Genomic DNA, 20,976 nt, shown 5'->3' on the forward strand with positions numbered 1-20,976 from the left:
TACATTCAAATGGAGGGAATTGATTACCATAAAACCTTTGCGCTTGTTGCTAAAATGATAATTGTTCATACTTTACTAGCTCTTACTTCAATTCATCATTAGCCTTTTTAACCAATTAGACATGAATAATGCTTTTATGTATGGTGATTTTAACGAAAAGGTCTACATGAGGTTTCCACCAGGTTTTCATATTAAGGTGGAGAATTTAGTCTGTTGGCTTAAGAAATCACTTGGCCTTAAATAGGCATCGAGGCAATGGCTTGCTAAATTCTCTTCTACACTACTTGATGTTGCTTTTCAACAGTTCAAGGTGGACTATTCACTTTTTACATTAGTTCTTGGCTCTCTTTTGACCATTGTCCTTGTTTATGTTGATGATTTGGTTATCACAGGTGATGATGAAGTTATAATTCAACTTCTCATGCGATTTCTTGACACACAATTTCGCATTAAGGACTTGAGTACTCTCAAATTCTTCTTGGGCATTGAAGTTTCTTGTTCCAAGTCTAGGATTTTCTTGTCACAAAGAAAATACGCTCTTGATATTTTGTCTGACATTGGTCTTCTTGGAGGATGTCATGTTGACACTCTAATGGAACCCAATATACAATTTTTGGACTCCTCCCCAACTCTTAAGGATTCAGGTTCATATCGATGACTTATTGGTAGATCATTATATCTTACAATAACTCGTCCAGATTTACTCTTTGTAGAGCAACAACTTACTTAATTATGTACTCTACTAATGAAGACCATTGGAATGCCGCCCTTCATATTGTGCAATATCTCAAGCATAATCTAGGCACTAGTTTATTTTTCCCATCCGATTCTACTATCCAACTTAATGGTTATACAAATTCTGATTGGGCATCTTGTTCAACATCATGACGATCTGTTTTTGGCTACTACATGTTTCTTGGTTCTTGTCCCATCTCCTAGCATTCCAAGAAACAAACCATTGTTGCCAATTCCTCAGAAGAAGCTAAATACCATTCTATGGCATCTATCGCATGCGAAATCACATGGCTTTACATGCTTCTCTCAGATCTCCACATCAACACTATCATTGCTAATCTTTTTTTGTGATAATAAAGCAGCCATCCACATCAATAATACCCTCGATACTCGTAAGGATTGGGCATAAGATCCTAAATGGACCGACCATGGGCCATTGGCCATGGGCCATTGATTGGTTGATTGGTTCGATTGGTAAGGCATCAAGGATTTGTCATGATTCGACCGACTGACTAACTGACTAGTCACGAACTAGTCGAGGTGTCGGTCGTGAATTTTCTACCGGCCATACAGATGGGATAGGATCACCAACTCATAAGATGACCTTTTGATCATAAGAATTAGTCACAGGATGATTTTGGATCGGCGAATAGTCATGATCGGTCATAGTGCCTGGCCACGAGTGATTCCGCTCGACTATGCACCGATACACGAACGATCTGACTCAATCAAGTGTGATTGTCTTTTAACCAAAAATGCATCATTCCCTATTTATTTCTTAGTGATCGGAAAATAATCTTGAATTGGTGATGTCCAATTGTAGATCGGTAATGCGCCAACCATGAACCATACGGATGGATTGGGTGTCGACCAAAATGAGTTTAGGGATAAACTTAACTATTTTGTCACTAATTCTAAGGTCCATGAGTGCCTTGGCTTAGTGCTAGGCCATGGGTAGCCTTAGGATAGGCCTTGAACCAATCGAAGGACAACCGGCCAACCGTCGTAAAGGAATGATTCGGGCAAGCATGGTGCGTGATGGTCAAACCTCAGGTGTACGTGATTTGATTTTTCAAGGTGTACCTAATGATTCATTTTCCTACCCCAGAACCAACCTAGACAATGGATTTATCGTGAGTGCTTTTTTGAGGAAGAAAATGACAAAATGGAATTCTCTAGAACACCCTAACTTCTTCATGAAGGAGGTTGACTTATCATTCCACTTAGATTTTTCTAGATATGGTCATGATTACCAAGGATTTACCTTGGGAATTAAGCAAAGTATCCAAGCCAAGTGTCCTAATAAAAATAGGACACATTGGAGCTAATTATGACTATTCTATAGCCTTGATGCTACCTTGAGTTTTATAGGTTTTGACTTCTCGGTTTTTTGAAACTGCTACATCTTTCTTTTTCCATTTTATGGAGCTCTTTGTGCTTCGAATTTGGAGAAACTTCTTTCATAAAAGTTATTCAAAACATTTGAATCTATAACATACTTAAATTTCACATTTTCCTGAGGTGAAATGGATGGGACAAAGGCCCAATTAATTACCATATAGAACCTGCCCAAGATAGTGAAAACGGTAACCAAGATGCTTTCTCAAATTTTTATAAAATCTTCACTTTTGAAATTGGACATGCTTCATTCACAAAAGTTTTAAATGACATCCATATCTACAACATATTAAAATTTCAAAGAGTTTTGTAAATATTTGGATTTTGAAATGAGTCTCTCTCTTTGACCCTTAAATCTACTCAACGGACGAATTTTTGAATTGTGTTCAATGAGTTTTTGCTCTTCCCACAAAACGAATTTGGCTTAGATTTCTTCATGAATAATTTTTTCTAAGGTATTCTCTACAATATATATTATAATTTTATAATTTTTCAAACCTATTTTATAAGGTAATGGTATTGATTTCAAAAATTGTTCAAAGTTGTTTTTGCCTTAAAATGGGAGAACCACACGCCCAACTTGGAGGGGAGGGACTGCATGCCTAACTTGAGGAAAGAAGTCAATCTAGAGTCTTCTTGGCTTGAAGATAAGAATGTATTAAATGCTTTTGGAAACTAGCTAATTAATGAGCTTAATGAGTCACATGCTCATGTGGTTAACTTGGAAAACAAGTTGTCCAAAGTCCAAGTTTCTTGATGACCAAATCTTAAGTAATTCTTAGGGTATGATGGCCCTAGATTATAGTCTTGATAAACAAGGCAAAAACCAACCAATTAGAAGAAAACATTAGGCATTAAAGGGGCTCATGTGTCCCTTAAGTGTCATAGGCAATGATGAGCCTAGAGTAAGCCTTGGAGGATAAGCAAATAGGTGGACCAATCATAAGCCAACACCAAAGGACCTAGGTGTCAACTCGAGAAGATAGGTAAGCCAACTCATCATTTAGGCGTATGAATTTGCATAAAAATCTAAGAGGAATAGGCCTATAAGTAGGATAAGGCATCCTCACATTTTGGAAGCTTAATCATCCTCACATTTTGGAAGCTTAATCATCCTCACATTTTGGAAGCTTAATCATTCTCTCATTTCCTCTCCCTTTCTCTCATCTCTTTCACACCCTTCTCTTCCAAGCCGCCCTAGATGCCGACCGACCACCAAAGAAGCATCTTGGAGCTAGGTCTAAAAAGTAGTAAGTAGACTTTCCTAACTCTTTGATAGGGTGATGTGCTACGCATATCAATTTTAGGATCATGTCATCATTTTCTTGTGTTGGCTTTGTATTGTTATGCTTGTTGTGTTTCTATTGCTTGTTGTTGCATTGAGTAAGTTCATGATCTCGCATGAGTGTCGAGCACACCCGGATGTCGAGGAATGGGCTTGGCAACTTTGGACGTATGCTGAGGTGGGTGCACAACTCACACTTGATCCCGGAGACAATATTGAGGTGTGTTGTTACTCGGGATAAGTCACGGGTCGATGCCAAAGTCGAAATGAACAATTTCAAGTCAAGACCACAAGGCCGAATCGCATCCGGTATGAGTCTAACAAGGTATAAGCGTCATTCATTAATTCACTTTGCATGGCATGCCTTCAAACCTTTTATCCGGCTAAAAGTTCAAAGATAAAATGAATCGATTGATACTTAAAACGCATGGACACACAATGGACTTATATGCCGACGCTGGGGGATGTCAAGTCTTTGTCTGGGGTAAAGCCCCAAATGCCATCCCAATATTGAGACCATGGACGATGCCGGCCCAAGTGAGGCCAATGCTTGGGGTTGCCCTGAATGTCGTCCTGATAATGAGATCGGGATGATGCTAGTTGTCAAGAGGAAGACCGATGTCCGATTGTTACTGGAAGAGTCGATTAATTACGACTAATATGATTCTGAAAAAGAAAAATGAAAGTCCACATGTAATCCATGACTTATACATGTGTGATGCTTGCAAAAGCTGGGTTTGTTTGATATGTATTGTTAAGTCCTTACATCAATTTGAGCATATGTTTGAATTGTGTTACTTAGTACTTAAATGAGTTCATGAGATGCGAGCATCCCTTTTTATGATCGAAATGATCATAAGCCACGAATCTTTGGAAACCTTGTTCATATGTACTAACTCTTAGTCTTTAATTCTTGAAAGCACATAGATGGTTGAGAGCCTTTCATATGCATAAGCAAGGCAATGCATGAACCTTGCTATTGATTTGCCATCAACAAGTGGGTGGTGACCTTGTATTCGACAATCGACGGCGAGATGTCCTCCTATAGAAGAATTAGGGATTTCTACTTTCTGAGTCATCGACTCACTCTTGTCGTTCTCATAATTTCGAGTATGTGATGGGTGAACCTAGGTCCAAGAAGGGAATGAACCTAGCATGGGGGCCACTTTTAGGAACAGCTTGGTAGAGGAGTTAGGCTACTCCAACTTTTTGATTGACTATACATGGAAATGAAAATAAGGAGCCTAGGACTAGGATGGGCATGTAATCAAAACAGTTTTTGATATGTTAATATGTAATGAAAATGTTGCTTTTATTTTTTTGGCTTGCATATGTCTTGTTCGGCTTCCATGTTTGTTTGTACGAGGATTGTTTATGATAACTTCCGCATATGCTTAACTAAAGATAAAAGACTTTCGAGACATTCAACATTGCCTAGGGCGTCGATGCTTACCCACCGGGTCATGCTCTCGTGCCAGAGGTGGATCGGGGTGTGACACCAATAATCCTATCTTCCATGAACACACCAAACATATTGAGATTGACTGTCACTTGGTTCATGAAAGAACTCAAGATGGCACTTTGTGTACTCTTCATGTTCCCGGTCACTCCCAACTTACAGACTTTGTTCACAAAACCGGTCACACGTGATTTATTTTGTAATTTTAAGAACAAGTTGGCATGTTTACATTCACAAACTTCAAGGGGAGTATTGGTAGATTAGGTTAAACTAAAAGACATAATTGTCATTGTATTGTTTTAGCCCTAAACCCTATGTATATTTTGTAAATTATTTCATTAATGCAAGTTACGTTTGTCCAAAATTTACATTATCAAAAACCACGTTTAATTGGAACGCATTTTTATCCAATCATATATATTTATCCTGCTTGCCGGGTCATAGTTTACATCTCGTGCCAGATGTAACCGCTCCATTTTGGATAATTACCTTCCTATTTAACTATATATCAATCCATGTGTTGCACAAGATGGCTATAAGGGTGAGATAATCCCAAAAATATTTGAGAATATTATATTTCCATATTATAAAAAAGTTATCAATCAAAGCTAGATGGTTTAGATGTACTTATTAAACATAATTGTGCAAGGAATACTTTAAAAAAATTGGCGTAAATTTGTGAATGCCCATTGTCATGATTGAAATTATGAAAAGGTAGAAAATGAGCTATGGTTTTCCAATAAAAAAAAAAATACAATCACACCAATAACATAGCATATTGACTACATTTACTCTCTGAAAAAGCACAATCAATAACATTTAGAAAGTCTATTAATATTTCGTAACTTGTTATGGAAATAAATAAAAATAAGAAATGACATAATTGACATTTCCTTTGGTATATATACTTGACAAAAATTTCTTCAATTACTAAGGTGGTATCTAAATAGCAAAAACAATTCTTGTAACGACGATAAGATATCTCTCCATGTTTATGCCCACACCAGAAACTACCCCAGTAAGCCCTCACACGTATCTCTTGTCTCTCTAGTCTACTAAGGGTGAGTAGTTCCAAATTGGTCTAGGTTCCACCTAGAACTTAGAATGTTAGAACTGGTTTCCAAAATTTTGAAACCTAGTGTTTCGCCAAGAATGTTCTTGGACAAAATATCTTTCGTTGAAGGATAGTTCTTTAGCTTTTTCTTTTTATTGGGCCCTATGTCATTTTTTATCGGGCCCTATGTCATTTCTGAAATGAAGCTATGGATTCTACCACGAGTGCAATAAGTAAAGGATAAATCTAATATAACTGAAAGCAAATGCAAAGCAATAATAACTAAAGAAAGATAGTTGAAAACTGAGTATCTGGGATATCATTGTTCAATTTCGCAATCCTTTAAAATGTTAAACCAAGAAAATAACCTTTATGACGGTTATTGTTATAATTTTAAATCATTCAGACTAGTCGGTGCTTCGCCAATTGCCTTATCCATGATTGGAACCAAGCGTTTTAGCAACCGACATCCTTTGTATCTTCTTATTCTCGAGCAATAGTCGATACCAAGCCGCCGATGCCTATGACGGCAATTCTAACTTGACTCTCATGGACTTGTGTGTTTGAATTGGGCTTGTGGGCTTTGTTGGTTATCTCCAGCCCACTAAGCCATTTTTGTTGTTAACACCTAGAATCTCATCTTGTATACTTAGGAACTTGAAACCTACCATATTGCAAATTTCAAATGCAATTCTAAGGTCTACCCAAATTCCATATGTATTCTTAATCGAATGATTGTAATGAGTTGTCATATCTAAATATCACTATTTATTGCTACAATCAACTCACCATAACTCATGTTTAGATATACGAAAATATGAAAGATTAATACAAAGTCTTAGTCATGGATAGGAAAGTTTGGATTAGGTGGTTCTAGATTATACACTTATCATTGGATGTCATGGAATATCACAAAATTACACAAAGATTTAGAACAAGAAAAATATGAAAACTTGTTTCAAGTTCTAAGTTCCACTTACGATGAATAAACTTACTTGTCACAACAAGTTCCCTAATTTTTGGAGCTTAGAAACTACCTTGCATAACCTAGGGGTAGAACTAGTCAAATTCTTGGTTCTATTTTGGAACTATGCTCCTTTCCATCTACCCTAGAAAACTACCCCACTTATGAACTTGGAAGAAAAAAGGGAAAAAAAAGATAAAAAAAAAAAAAGTTTAAAAAGTTTAAAAATATTAAAAGTTTAATAATAATTATCCATGTCAATGTTGAAAGTACCACATAGAACGACCGATATCCATGTCAACGATTTTTTACTAAAGTTAGCTCAATTGACTCAATTTACAAAACATGAAATTGTTTATGATTCAATTGATTTAATTGAAAGATTTAAGACTAATTTTTGGGGCTTTTTTCGGTAATTTTACCTCAAAAATGTTCGGCACAAAAACATATCTAGGTCTTTCATTGTCTTGGGTCGGAAGAGACCGCGCAAGGTACGATTGAAGGAAAAATCGGCAAAGTATTGAAAATCCTTAGACGGCAAATTCAGTCGGTTAATTTAAAATACTGGCTTTGGCCGACAGATTGAATTAATGAAAACAGCCAAGTCCAAGAGTAGAATATCGACAATTAAAGGTCAACTCAAGTGAGAAAATATCATGATTGACAAAACCGTCAACAAAGTAAAGTGACCATCAAAATGGCGGACGTAACAAGTTAGGACGCAACTGTCGACAAGATATTTGTAAAAAAAGGGAATTCAACACAACCGCCTAGTAGTGGAGCCAAGAAATTCGCCAATCGAGCAATAATTTCACGGAAGCCAAAAGAGACAAACATAATCGTGAGCACAACCATCGATGGTAATAGTTTCACGGAAGACTTTTACCACGCCTCTTGCGGGGCGTAAAGGAGACAAACATAATCGGTGAAGTATTGAAGGCACAACCGTCGAAGTGGTATTTGTGAATAAGGTTTGTGTATAGAGATTGTTGAATTGGGAGAATTGTGTAGGGGTGTCTAATTTGTTCTACATTTGATGTTCAATGCCAGTAGTAGTTGAAAATACTTGAATTGTAGTTTGTTGAGAGGGCAACCAATCAATAAAAGAATACTAGTTGCTCAATTTTATTCTTCTTTTTAATCTTAACATTCACAACACCTTTATATGGCTGGACACAATTGTCTTTAATTTTAATACTTTTTTAATCTTTTTCATTTCAGGTTTTCTATCCAAAAAGCATTGAAGAACATTTCGCATTCTTTATCATTTACTCATCTATCATCTGAATCTTCGTTTGCCCACCACTAGTGGAAGCAAGCTAACCCCCTGTGTTGGTTGCCCCTTGATCCTTTCTCTAAGTTGGTGGCCATTTTTCAAGCCCAGCTAAAAAAGGAACCTGACTATAGATAGGCTAAGGTGCCATTATAAAATAGTTTTTGAAAAGCAACCTTTCGCATAGCTCAAGCAACTTGACCAAGCAAATGTAGGTTTGGGCTCGAAAAGAAAAAGCAAGAGATTGAGCAACTTGTGCTTGTTAGCGCAAACCTTTGATTATAGTTTTGGCTTGACTAAAATCAAAGAGATCATGGAAGGTATTTCATCAGCATTTTTCAACGAATCAACAAAATGCATCTTCAAAAAAAAAACAAACAAACAACAACAACAACAACGATGCATCTCATTTCCCATCAAAACTAACATATGAGCAAAGGTATTAGCTTCTCTAAAGATGTGTTCCTACTAATATTTTCCAGCAATCATCAAAAAGAGACTTCTATAAGACATTGCTATCACTAGGTGATTCGCCAGCCTGTAAAACAGCTAAAGATGTGTGATATTGACATGTAAAATCTAAAGAAGAACTTATTATTGAAATCCAAACAACATAAAATTACTTTGCTGTCATTTTCATGCTCATAAATAATATCAATCACTTTCTTTGAAAATGAATTTGGATAAAGCCATTTCCTTCCACATAACTTTCTTCATGAAATAAACACAGTTCATTGTAAATTTCTTGCTGGAGGAAAATGTTTTCAGTGAAAATAATATTAAAAGGAAAATGACTAATTTCAGTTATTTAGTGGTGTACTTGAAAATAGAATAGAAAAAGTTTTTGATAGTCAGATTTTACTTTTAAAAATCCTTCTCTCTTTAATAAATATGTTTTTTTCTTGCTATAATATATTAAGATGATATCGAAATGCTCATCTAAAACATTACTAATATACGCTGTATAAATTTTATGATTATTGTGTTATCGAAAGGAAGTAACCTGAAAAAAAAATGCCAAAAATAATGCAAAACTTAATCTCTAAGGTCATGAAACACCACGTGAGAACGCTTCTCCATTCCGAAAAAGTAATCAAAAGATGATACCGCGGTAAGCATCCCGAGAGGAGGGGCGGAAACGAGTGAAGACCGGTTTAAAGAGGGACTAGATTGAAGCTTTGTGGAAAAACAGCTTGGGAAAATAATTTCTTCTTTTTAGGACGGAGAAATCATTTTCCTCAATTTTAAGTATGGTTGTATCCATTAGCCATAAAGTCTTTTCCGTTGAATATCCACTTTCAGTGAACCAAAAAACGAAAGTTTGAAAACTCATCTCGGGTAAATCTTTTTCATGAAACAAACACATTTTGATAGTTTGTTTATCTCTCTTGCTTCAGCTAGAGAGAGCCGGGAAAGATGATTTTCCAAGAGATTATTGGTTGATCCTTCCGACTCTTGGTCTGACGTTTCTTACAATTCCGGAAAATCAAAAAGGTTGCAAACCCCTCTAATGAAATTCCATTCGAGACGATCATAGGCCTTCTCTAGGTCAATTTCATTGGACAGGAACCTTTTCTACCCTTTAGCATTTCTCATCTTTTGAATAAGCTCTTTAACAGCGATAACGTTATCGTGCGTCCGTCTCCCATGAATTAGGTTTGCTTGAGTGGGGACCGATGGAAATCATCAAGGAAAGGACTCGATACTTTCATGAAACTTTTTTACATGATCATGAATTAGGTCTGAGAAGATCCGATGAAGCTCTTTCAGTTTCCTCATCAGTGACAAATGCATTCAGAACGCTCCAGGTTTGGTCAGATAGCCTGTTATTCCAAGTAGCAGGAATCAAAGGATTGAGCTCACATCTGGACTGCAGTGATTGAGCACATGATTCACACCATCTTTGTCCCTCACAATCCAAATTTCCCGCACTTCCTTTCAAGCAAGAACCGGGTAGGTAATCTCAATCTTTATGGATTCTGTCAAGTCTCTTCAAAAGCTGTTTTTATCTTTTCAAAATATAGTTCCAAATCTACTTTTGTTCCGGTTCTTAACCTCCTTTTTAAATAACTCAGTCGAGGAAAAGAGATTACTGTGATTAAAGTGTCCAACACCATGCACCGAGAGAGTGAACTCCTCACGATTAGTCCATATTGGCTCGAACTCGGGAAGGCCTCTTGCAGTCATCCCTCTTTGAGGGATTGAACTCTAGAAGGAGAGGGCCATGATCAGAACGAACCCTTGTCAGATGCGTGACAGTAGCTTTGTCCAATCCTTCCTAAATGAGGGAGTTATGATCAAAGGAGCTAGCTAATCCAGGTGAACCAATGTCCCAAGAAGCCGAGCTCAATAAGATGGCAGCAGTCCATGATCTTGATAAGCTTCAGCCAGCGAAATGATAGTTATACATACATAGAAACGGATACATTTGCGCTTGACCCTCTCGTTGGACGCAATGCATGGAGAAATAAACTAAACTCACGTGCGGGGCGAGGGCAAGTTAATCAAGACGCGCAGGACATGTTTGTTCTTTGTCGTCGGCAAGGCACATGTGGAGTCGCGATCACTGAACACATATAATATCGCATGTATTGCATGCTTCGATCACAAGAGAAGTAACTAAGAATCAAGGGATAATAAATATAAATGAGGTTGAGAATGAGAGAGAGAGAGAGACGGATGAAAGCGGGGTATCCCATGTTCATGTCCATCTCCATGAGGCTGGTCCCGTTCAAAACCTCAGGGCGGGTCAAACGGGAGGTGGGTATGAATCCCGAAGACAGTTTTTGTCCACCATTAACGAGGTCTTCCAACTCAAGCCCCAATGAAAAGGAGAGACGACGAAACTGGAACGAGCATTCCCAGGGGTAGGGTTTCTCTCTCTACTCGGAGACTTTAAAGACACTAGCCGACACGCATGCGCTCTCTCTCTCTCTCCCTCACAAATGCGTATAGAAAAACGGGGAGACAAAAAGAAAGGACAGGCTGCATGGATTTTAATTGTATTTACTGGATTCAGGCTTAGAATTGGTTTGGGCAAGGCACCGAGTCCATAAAGAGCTATATTAATTAGATTTTAGAAAGTCTAAATAAAAAATTAAGTCAATAGATAGAAGATCACATGCATATAAATAGCATTTGAACTCATAGGCAAGCAATAAGAAATACTTTATCACATCTATGAACTTTTTTATGAGGAGAAATGAGAGAATACTACAGTCAAAATCCATACCCTTTTAATATCTTGATCTAATTATAGTTATAAATTTAGTGCAGCCAAATTGTTAGCCCGATCGTGTACCCTAGACTGTCACGAAATGTGCCCAATGGTAAGTATCTATTTCTCCATTGCCCCAGTCGTCAAGCATACAAAGCATATAAGCCAAGTCTTCTACTCGAATAGGAGGGTGCAAATGTAGTTATGTATGAAGTTACGAAGAAGAGCACAAAAACAAATTTCAAACTTTTGAAATGCCCCATTTATATTTTTTTAACTAATTTCTGTCAAAATGTGTCATCAATGTACTTGTTAAGTGCCTAAATAAAACTATATATATAGTAGATTTTAATGCATTGACTATCCTTATGATTTGCACTATCCATTCCTTGAAAATGAAATATATTCTCGTTAAGTACGTTTAACAAGTATCCCTGAAAATACTTGTCGGTTACAATAGATATTTCAATGTATTGCATGCTCTAATAAAGTGTGGAATTGGTGTTTCAAAATCGAAACTTTTCTTGTGCAGCATGTTACGTGACCCTATTTGCAGAGGGACTTCATTACAACTATTCCTTGGTCCTTTTAAATAGGGCTAAGTATAATTAGGTTCAAACCGCCAAATAGATTTGAAGTTAAATTTGAAGAGGTGACTTCAAAACTTCGGTTCATACGCTGAATCTGAGTCAAAATTGACAATTTGGTTCAGTTCGATCTTTTCACCAAACCAAACCAAACCGGCCAACCAGATTATTTTTTGGGTCACAAATTTGTGTAGTAGGTGGGAATAATGGAAAAGGAGGAGAGAGGGAAAGAAGTCAAAGGTTAGAAGAAAACTCAAGAAAAGAGTCTCCAATGGGTGAGCGAAAAAAGGATAAAGACAAAAGAAAGAGAGACAGGCTAATTCGATTTATATAAATTTTTTGTCCCCGTGGTTAATTTGGTTCGAGGGAACTAAATTGAAATATTCAATTAATTAGTTCAGTTTCGTCCTTATCCAAACTCCATTATTTCCATTCACTTCGATTTTTTTCGTTCAAACTAAGCCATGCTCATCTCTACTTTTGACTGGTCAAGTATAGAAATTAAGTTTGTTATATCCACTGTACAAAGTCTTTTTGGGTACATCATATGTAATCGATGTAGACAATGAAATTATTATTTTTTGTTTAAACTTCGTTTGTTTCATGCAAATTGAATATTTGAAAAATATTTTTATGAAAAATGCTCATTCGCATTGCTTATAAAGATGAATGAACGAAAAATATTATCATTATCTACGAAACTATTTAAATATAAATTGTTGTCGATAATGAAAATTTTCTCATTGACCAAATAATTTTATGGGTCGAACGATTTTTTTTGGAAAAAATGCTTTTCAAATCGTTTCACTAACAAGACCTCTGTGTGAGATGGGAAAAAAAAAAGAGATGATTGCTTTCATTGGAGGAAGTATCTTACATAGGGAGGGCTGATTATCATTATTATTATCATCATTATCGTAAGTATAATTAATGTTGTTGTTGGGGGGGGCCATGGAAAGGAGCGAAAAAACGAGGGGAGGTGGCGAGAACGAGGATAACGAGGAGGCACGGGTGCTCCGCCGATTTCTCCGATGCAATCCCCCACTTGCCACCGTCCTCCCGCCCCTCACCCCTTTCATTTCCCTTTTGGTTTTCGAGCTTCTTCTTTCCTCATCTAATTTACTCTTTCGATGCGCACTGCAATTTACTTAAATTTTCTGTTTCCATCTCGTCTCTCGTTTACATAGCCTTTGCCCTTTCGTATTCTGTCTTCTTGATATGGATGAAGTTGTCATCTCACGTCCACAAGTCCAATAAAAACAAAGAATGCTTCATATGATAAGTGCCCCTAGGGTCCATAGCTATTTCTTTATTAGTAAGTTCAAATAGATACAACGACAACTACACGTTGAAGCTGGAAAATGGGGCATATGGTGCGGGATTTTGCAGGACCACTGTTAGTTCATTCTAAAATTTTAAGCTGTTAGTATTAAAATGCTCTAACAATCATCTTCGTGCACAGGCTAAACTTTGGCGTAAAGTTAAGTGTGGAAATATATAATAAATGAGGTAAATAGTGACCTATAAAGATTTAATTTCAAGACTTTCTACTTCGATATCATGTGAGATTTTTTTAGGACTATTACTCATCGTCTTAGAAATTCAAATTGTTAGATAAATACGTGGTTTAAACTCTATTTGTTTTGCGAAAAATAAATAATTTAGAGAGCCTTTGCCCCAAAAATGATATATTGTATCACGTGAAATAATTAGCCAATGAAAAAAATATTTTTATTACCGATAGTAATTTATTCTTAATATTTTATGGATGATGAAAATATTTTTCGTCTATTCATTTTGGTAAGCAATATAAACAATTATTTTTAAGAAAATGTTATGAATCATTCGGTTTTCATTAAATAAACGGGTCATGGTATTTGAATAATTGGCCTTTTTATTATTTATCTATATAAGGGATTTAGGGCTAGGAATAAATATAGATTTGGTGGGTGGTCGGGTAACAGATGGCATGCATTGAGTACGTGCACTGCATGCACCAGCTCCATGACATGATGTATATCCATGCATGATATTGCATACGATGTCAGAGCAATCAGAACACGACATACTGGACCGCAGGGGCGTCCATCCTGGGACATCCAATCGATTAATAATGGAACACAATTCATTCTTACATTTAATCTAACATTCAAATTTAATGTGCACCATGATCCCGAACTTTTAAAATTTAATTTCTGAAGTATAAAAAGATGTTCGGTATTATCCTTACATTAATTCAAGTTCAAAAATACCATTGAATATTTTCATAAAATATGGGACTAAAGTAAATATGTACCAAAAGTTCATGAATCACATTGAATAAATTAAAAATTCAAATAACACGCTACACATTAGGATAGAATTCATGGACCACATTACACAATGAAATAAAGTTTATAGACTACATTGAACAAATTGAAAATTTGTGGATCTCATTGTACGTAAGATAATTTTTAAGGGACCATTTGTATCATTTTCCCATTAATAATCACATCTCATCCAGTGCACCTGCAGGTGATGTTCCACAAATGATAGATGGCTTCTATTCTCAAAGTAATTAAGCCAAGGTGGTCATTTTTGGGGTTTCTGTCAACACATTAATTTCATTTCAAAGTAGATGTGCAATAATTTTGAAAATAAGAAAAAAAATCTCGCAATTAAATATGTTTATCAAGCATTCTTTACCGCTCCTATTAACATGACTGTCACTACGCATTTCGTTTACCGCCAAATATTCATGTAAAGAAAGTTTGTGGTTAAATGCGAAGGATATCGATCAAGTGAAAATAATGGAACTTGGAATGCCTCGTCGGTGTAAATACGATTCACATCTCACGATGCTCCCTTCAATGCGTTTGTAGTTTTGTTAAACAGTAATTTGAAAACATTAATGAGAATTAGTAAAAAATATAGTCATAGATATTAGCTTCAATTTGGTTAATAGAAGAAGACATGTTAGAGAAAAGTTATCTACTCAAGAAACAAGTCTTTTCAAAAGTCACTTTTTTTAATATCCAAGAAATTTTAAATTTTCGGAACCTGTATTACATACGATATGATATAATTCAAGGTATTAAAAAGTCTTTAATTTCTTTAATTTCTTTAAGTTGTTAACTTAAAAAGGTGCGAAATCTTTTTCCAAATACAAAAAGCTTTCAAAATCAGTAAGGAACAGGCAGCCAGATTTTGCAAGCAGAGTAGGGAATTAGGCATACTAGAGGGAATGAAATAAAAAAGATGATCTAGTAAGACCCGGAAGACCAGGGCTGATGTCCTCTCGTGGGGGTGCAGCTTTGGCAATTATTAATTAATTCTCTTTCTTCTCTCCCTTTTTTATTAAAAAAAGAAGAAGAAAACTTTAGAATGAATACGAATATGATAAGCGGCATTTAATGCTGTATTCATCTGCTTTTCTTAGATTGCACTGCAAAAAGCCTGCATGCATGAACAAACCCATCAGTCTTGCAGAATATCTCAGAACCCCCCGCTTCAAACGGGGGGATCAGCAGTAGCACTCCGTCGGCGGCGGTGACGATTAGGGATTCAATGCCATCTTGCAGTTCGATGGTGGTGTTAAAAAAAAAAAACTTGTTCTGTAATTAAGTATGTTTCATAAGAAAACTCTTCAATTTAAAATATGTCAATTACACTCTTTCTCTTAGAATTCAAAGATGCCCCGCTCAAGAAAGAGACTCAAGTCCTAGTAACCCTACTAAATGGTGATTCAACATAGATTCTATTCAACAAGAGTCCAACGACTATAAGGGGTTTAATGAGCTTATTGTTATATGTTATAATTATTCCCAACTTCTTCGACTAGACGGAGAAGGAAAGCAAAAACAAACGATGCGTGGGGTTCAGATGGCACGTGAAGTTGATCCTATGGAGACAGGAGGAGTAGATGCAATGATCATAAAGAGGACAACGTACATGCATGTAATGTAGTCGACAGTTCTCTAGAATCCAAGTGCTGATAGATTCAAAGATCCCATGCCCATGACTCCGGCGGTGGCGGTCGCAGGTGGTGGTGGGGTTGGTTGGGGACCAGGGAGGGGGTGGTGGGGTGGTCTATCTGATTGCCCTGCAAGTTATCATCATCGGAACAAATTTGAGGATCTTCCTCATGGATTTTAGGTTTTAATTAAGAAAGCACACGCATGCTTGTTGCCATATCATACTGCATTTGTATATGTTAGTGACTTCTTGCACATGATCTTTTCTAAACCTAGTAAAGACAAAAGGGCAGGAATATAATCTCAGCTTTCCCTACTCGGTCTTAGTTCCAACATATTCGAATTAGCTATATTAAACTATTCCGCTTGGGAAGTGCATACCTCATTCAAACTTTGCTTCTGTACTTTTGTTATTTAATGAACTGCTGATGAAGACTATTTATTGTAAGTATAGTCTCTATTGTCTCTATAGTCTCGGTCTCAGTAGAAGGAAGGAGTGTGGTTAAAGCTCTCGGGACGATAGCTCTTGGTCCGGGGAAGATCTGTGCACTATTTAGATGAAAGATCTATTACGATATATTGAGGATAGGACACATCAATCTATCTATGTAGAAAGCTCCCGTAAAGGAGGTTGATTAGGTGTTTTTACCTCCTATATCAATCTACAGAGATCCAGTACATGAACCGACGATGAACCCTTGGGGGTGGGCATTGAAGATAAAGCAGTCAAAGGAGGTCAATTAGGCACCTGTCTTTCTTTCTTTTTTCCCTTAAAAGTCAATTTTGTAGGTTATAGGGGAAATTATGAAATGAATATTTTATGTTTTTCAAGAAAATTTTAAAGAAAAAGATGGCATATATTAAAAGAATTAAAAAAAAAAAGTTGAAGATGAGGGTATGGCCTTTTCCTCTCCCTCTCTCCCTTCTTCCACCTGCAGTCTCAGAGTTCCAAAAACACAAAACTCACATCAGGGGGAATGCTTCTCTCTCTCTCTCTCTCTCTTCTCCGCCCCCCGCCCCCCAACCCAACGCAACCCAAAATGGAAGTCTGGCTCCCACTACATCTGTTTGCTTAAAGAAGGTTGATCAATCTTGTGCATGAGAAGTATATGTTTAGGATACAGATAAGGTGAATAGATCCAAAAGGCAAATGGATTCGATGAACAACTGGTTGGGTTTCTCTCTCTCTTCACAGTCGCAGCCGCCCCTTGCTCTCCCGCTTCCTTTCCTCTCCCATTCCCAGGGCATTTCTGATCCCACTGCTGTTGATGATGGTGATGTTTCAGGTAATATTACTGAGTGCACACACGCGCATACCTCCACCTTCTTCTCCTTCTTCTTCTTCCTCCTCCTGCTGAACCCGATATATGTATATGATGTCGATGATGGATGGATGAAACGATGGGAATACATGAATGAACTAGTGAATGGGTGCGAGTGCAGATTGGAGATTGAAGCGGTTGGGAGGAGATGGAGGCTTCAAGGCGGTGAACTCGGTGGTGGACCTATCAGCATCAGCTATGCTCTTGGCCCAAACCCCAGTTGCTGATGATGAACAACCCCACAACAAGCTCGACAACTTTCTCGGGTGCAACCCCCTGTCCTCTTCTTCTGATCATGACCACCTCCATCTCAACCACAACCTCAACAAGGGCGACACCGGCTCCTCCCCGTCCTCCTCCATGCTCGGCTTGTCCATGATCAAGTCCTGGCTGAGGACCCATCCTCCCAATAGCAATACCAGTACTAGTCTGGCCGGGACGGAGATCGGTGCGCCAGCACAAGCGCTATCACTCTCTACCGCTTCTGCTGGTGGCGGTGGCATCGATCACGATGAGCGACAAATGCAAACGGCCCCTCCTCTTCCTCCTCCTCTTGATAGCTCTTCTACTGACGATACCCCAACCACTTTGTCCGCCGACTCCCTCCCTCGCAGATCTGTCGACACCTTCGGACAACGAACTTCCATCTATCGCGGCGTTACCAGGTTCCCCCGCCTTCTTTTTGCACAAACTCCCCACCGCCTTCTCATATATACCTACACTTATGTAGGTTCATGTGGGTTTGCATATATTATCCTTGCATGTTCTCAATACAAACGTTGGGGATCCTTCTCTTGGCTTTTGGTGCAGGCATAGATGGACTGGGAGATATGAGGCTCACCTTTGGGACAATACCTGCCGACGGGAAGGCCAAACTCGCAAGGGAAGGCAAGGTAATAGTGACTTTGGTGCCCTTTTCAGATACTAAAGAGTCATTATTAATCGTTTGTCTCCTGGTTAAGTGCTTACCACAATGTATCCTTTCTCTACTACTCTCATGTGTCCGCATATTCTTCTCTACTTCAACGTCTTCATCCTGGCCTGGCTTCCTCCATCCTGACCATCTTCACTTTGTCGCAGTTTATTTGGGTAAGTATTAGCCCTCCATATCTGTCTTTGCAATTAAATTGAGTTCATTATACATCATCAGAATCTCTGTCGTTATATTAACTCATTGTGTGATGATTGATTTGTTGATGTAGGAGGTTATGACAAGGAAGAAAAGGCCGCCCGAGCTTATGATTTAGCTGCTCTCAAGTATTGGGGCACCACCACCACGACCAATTTCCCGGTAATTACTGGCACCCAATATTGCATTGCTCCTAATTTAATTTGTTAATTTGGTGATTAGACTTCGTATGAATGTGTTAACCTTTTTTTTATCTTACCTTTTACTCCCGGGCAGTGACATGTTTTAGATGAGATCCTAAATGGTCTCCCTAATATGAGGGATGTGTCCTCCGTTCACCGATGAATTACCCGACAAGTGTGCCTTTTTTTTGTTTCCCACTTAGATGACTGCGTACTTTTTTTCTTTTTTCTTTTTTTGCCTCTTTTCTATCTAAAACAATGTGTTGGGATTGAACTTTCAGATCAACAATTACGATAAAGAGTTGGAAGAGATGAAGCACATGACCAGGCAGGAGTTCATTGCGTCTTTGAGAAGGTACTGTAATGCATCGTACAATACATACCTTCACCAATCATTAACACAACAAATATATATTTACTTAATGATTTGGACTGCATTAACAAAAGGTGAGTTTCCAAAGATTTGCTCTATGGAGTTAATTTTTTTATTTATCCCTTCGATGTTTTGTTGCAGGAAGAGTAGTGGGTTCTCTCGTGGGGCATCCATTTATAGAGGGGTGACCAGGTAAAGTATATGACTTTTGCATAGACTGATTGTGGCCCATGGTTGAGTGAATCCCCAAGATTAGATTATCATGGTCTCACATATTATATATCTGGATATAATATGTTTAAAACTTAATTAATTAGAGCTTTTGTGGGTATGTGGTGGCAGACATCACCAGCATGGAAGGTGGCAAGCAAGAATAGGAAGGGTTGCAGGGAACAAGGACCTTTACTTGGGCACTTTCAGTGAGTTTTCTGCCTACTTTTCCTGTCTTTATATAGTAACAACAATTTAAACTGTACATAATCGATTAAATATGTATCTTGAATCTTGATTCTGTTCATTATTATAGGTGCCGCATTACATATCTATATCTACATGTATCTGATGAATTGCACACTGAATGCAAAAATTGCTGTCAGGTACCCAGGAGGAAGCGGCGGAGGCATATGACATAGCCGCCATAAAGTTTAGAGGGCTGAATGCAGTGACCAATTTCGACATGAGCCGTTACGATGTGAAGACCATCCTGGAGAGCACCAACTTGCCTATTGGAGCAGCTGCCAAGCGCTTGAAGGAAGCTGAACAGTCTACAGCCGCCATCACAGGCCACATCACTCTTGGGGGATCACACGACCACCATAACTTCGTCTCTGGATCACTGCTCGGCACTTTGTGGCCCCATACGGCATTTAAAGGTGGTACTAATGATTATGGGGATTTCCTCCATGCACAAGCACAGGCGCAGGCATGGATGAGCAATGGTAATATGCAGAATGTGATGCATCGGCATCATCAGTTGCCCTCACCATATGGATATGGCCATGTGCAGAGGGCATGGCCGTGCAAGCAAGAGCAAGATGATGATTATTGTTATTCCAATTCCAACACCATTAACACCACCCACAATTTCTTCAACCACCAGCCTTCCTCTACCAATTCCCTCTTGTTGAGCACCACTGACTCTTCCAACCATAACATCGACTCCCCAGTATCCATGGAGCACAGTTCATCCTCCAACTCTCTAGTGTATGGTGGTGGTGGATTCAACAATGCAACCCCGTTCGGACATAATAATCATTCTGGGCTTGGGATCCCGGTGGGAACGGTCTTGGCTAGCAGTGGCATTGGCCATCATCATCAAAATCAGCATGCCGAGCAATTCAGAGTGAATGAGGCTAAAGATAATGATGGGGCAGTGAAAATAATTGGGTATGGTCAACAGAACCACATTCAAGATGATTGCGGCCATGAACATTATGAACAAGGTGGTGGATACGAGCTGGGTTGGCTACCCACTGCAGTGCCGCCAACAACAACAACAACGACACTCTTCTCTAGTAACAATTGCACGATGCATCAGATGGCAGCATCCCCTTTCGCTGTGTGGAATGACACTTGATCTGAGGCCATCATCATGCAGTATTTCAACTCACCCCTTTTAGTTTGCGTTCACCGGCTTTTGATTATTCTTAATTAGATTCTCCTCTCCCCCATTCGTCATTCGCTAACGGAGACTGATCGAAGATAGGACCCTTGCTTTCACTAATCTTTCTTTCTTTCTCTCTTTTGCCCCTCTAGTTGATCAGGCTGACATTCAGCTTTTAAATGTGCACTTACAAGGGACGCTCGCTGAAGTTCATGCAATAGCATCCGAGAGCTCAATCGCCCCACTCTTTCTCTAGCTCTCTCCTGCTATAATTTTGGGAAACTTCAACGGGGCTGCCTGCATTGGATGCTTTCGGAAAAGCTTTTGTCGCCATTTATCAATCTAACCATGCTATGTAACTCTGAACGATATATATACATTGATCTGGTCACACAAAGAATGAGAGTTGATATGTCTTCTCTTCCTCTTTGGCGTCTGCGAT

At 38.3% G+C, this 20,976-nt stretch overlaps 1 protein-coding gene across 1 annotated transcript; it reads left to right on the top strand.

Moving 5' to 3' along the window:
• Positions 1-16,872: 16,872 nt before the first annotated feature.
• On the top strand, positions 16,873-20,770 carry LOC104427154 (AP2-like ethylene-responsive transcription factor AIL1). Its single transcript, XM_010040299.3, has 9 exons — positions 16,873-17,211; positions 17,369-17,912; positions 18,058-18,140; positions 18,328-18,336; positions 18,450-18,538; positions 18,840-18,913; positions 19,073-19,123; positions 19,274-19,350; positions 19,528-20,770. Exons 1-9 carry the CDS (start codon positions 17,076-17,078, stop codon positions 20,505-20,507), a joined length of 2,043 nt encoding a protein of 680 aa, XP_010038601.2. The 5' UTR covers positions 16,873-17,075; the 3' UTR covers positions 20,508-20,770.
• The last annotated feature ends 206 nt before the right edge of the window (positions 20,771-20,976 follow it).

The sequence above is a fragment of the Eucalyptus grandis genome, chromosome 2 (assembly GCF_016545825.1).
Source record: "Eucalyptus grandis isolate ANBG69807.140 chromosome 2, ASM1654582v1, whole genome shotgun sequence".
Taxonomy (NCBI): domain Eukaryota; kingdom Viridiplantae; phylum Streptophyta; class Magnoliopsida; order Myrtales; family Myrtaceae; genus Eucalyptus; species Eucalyptus grandis.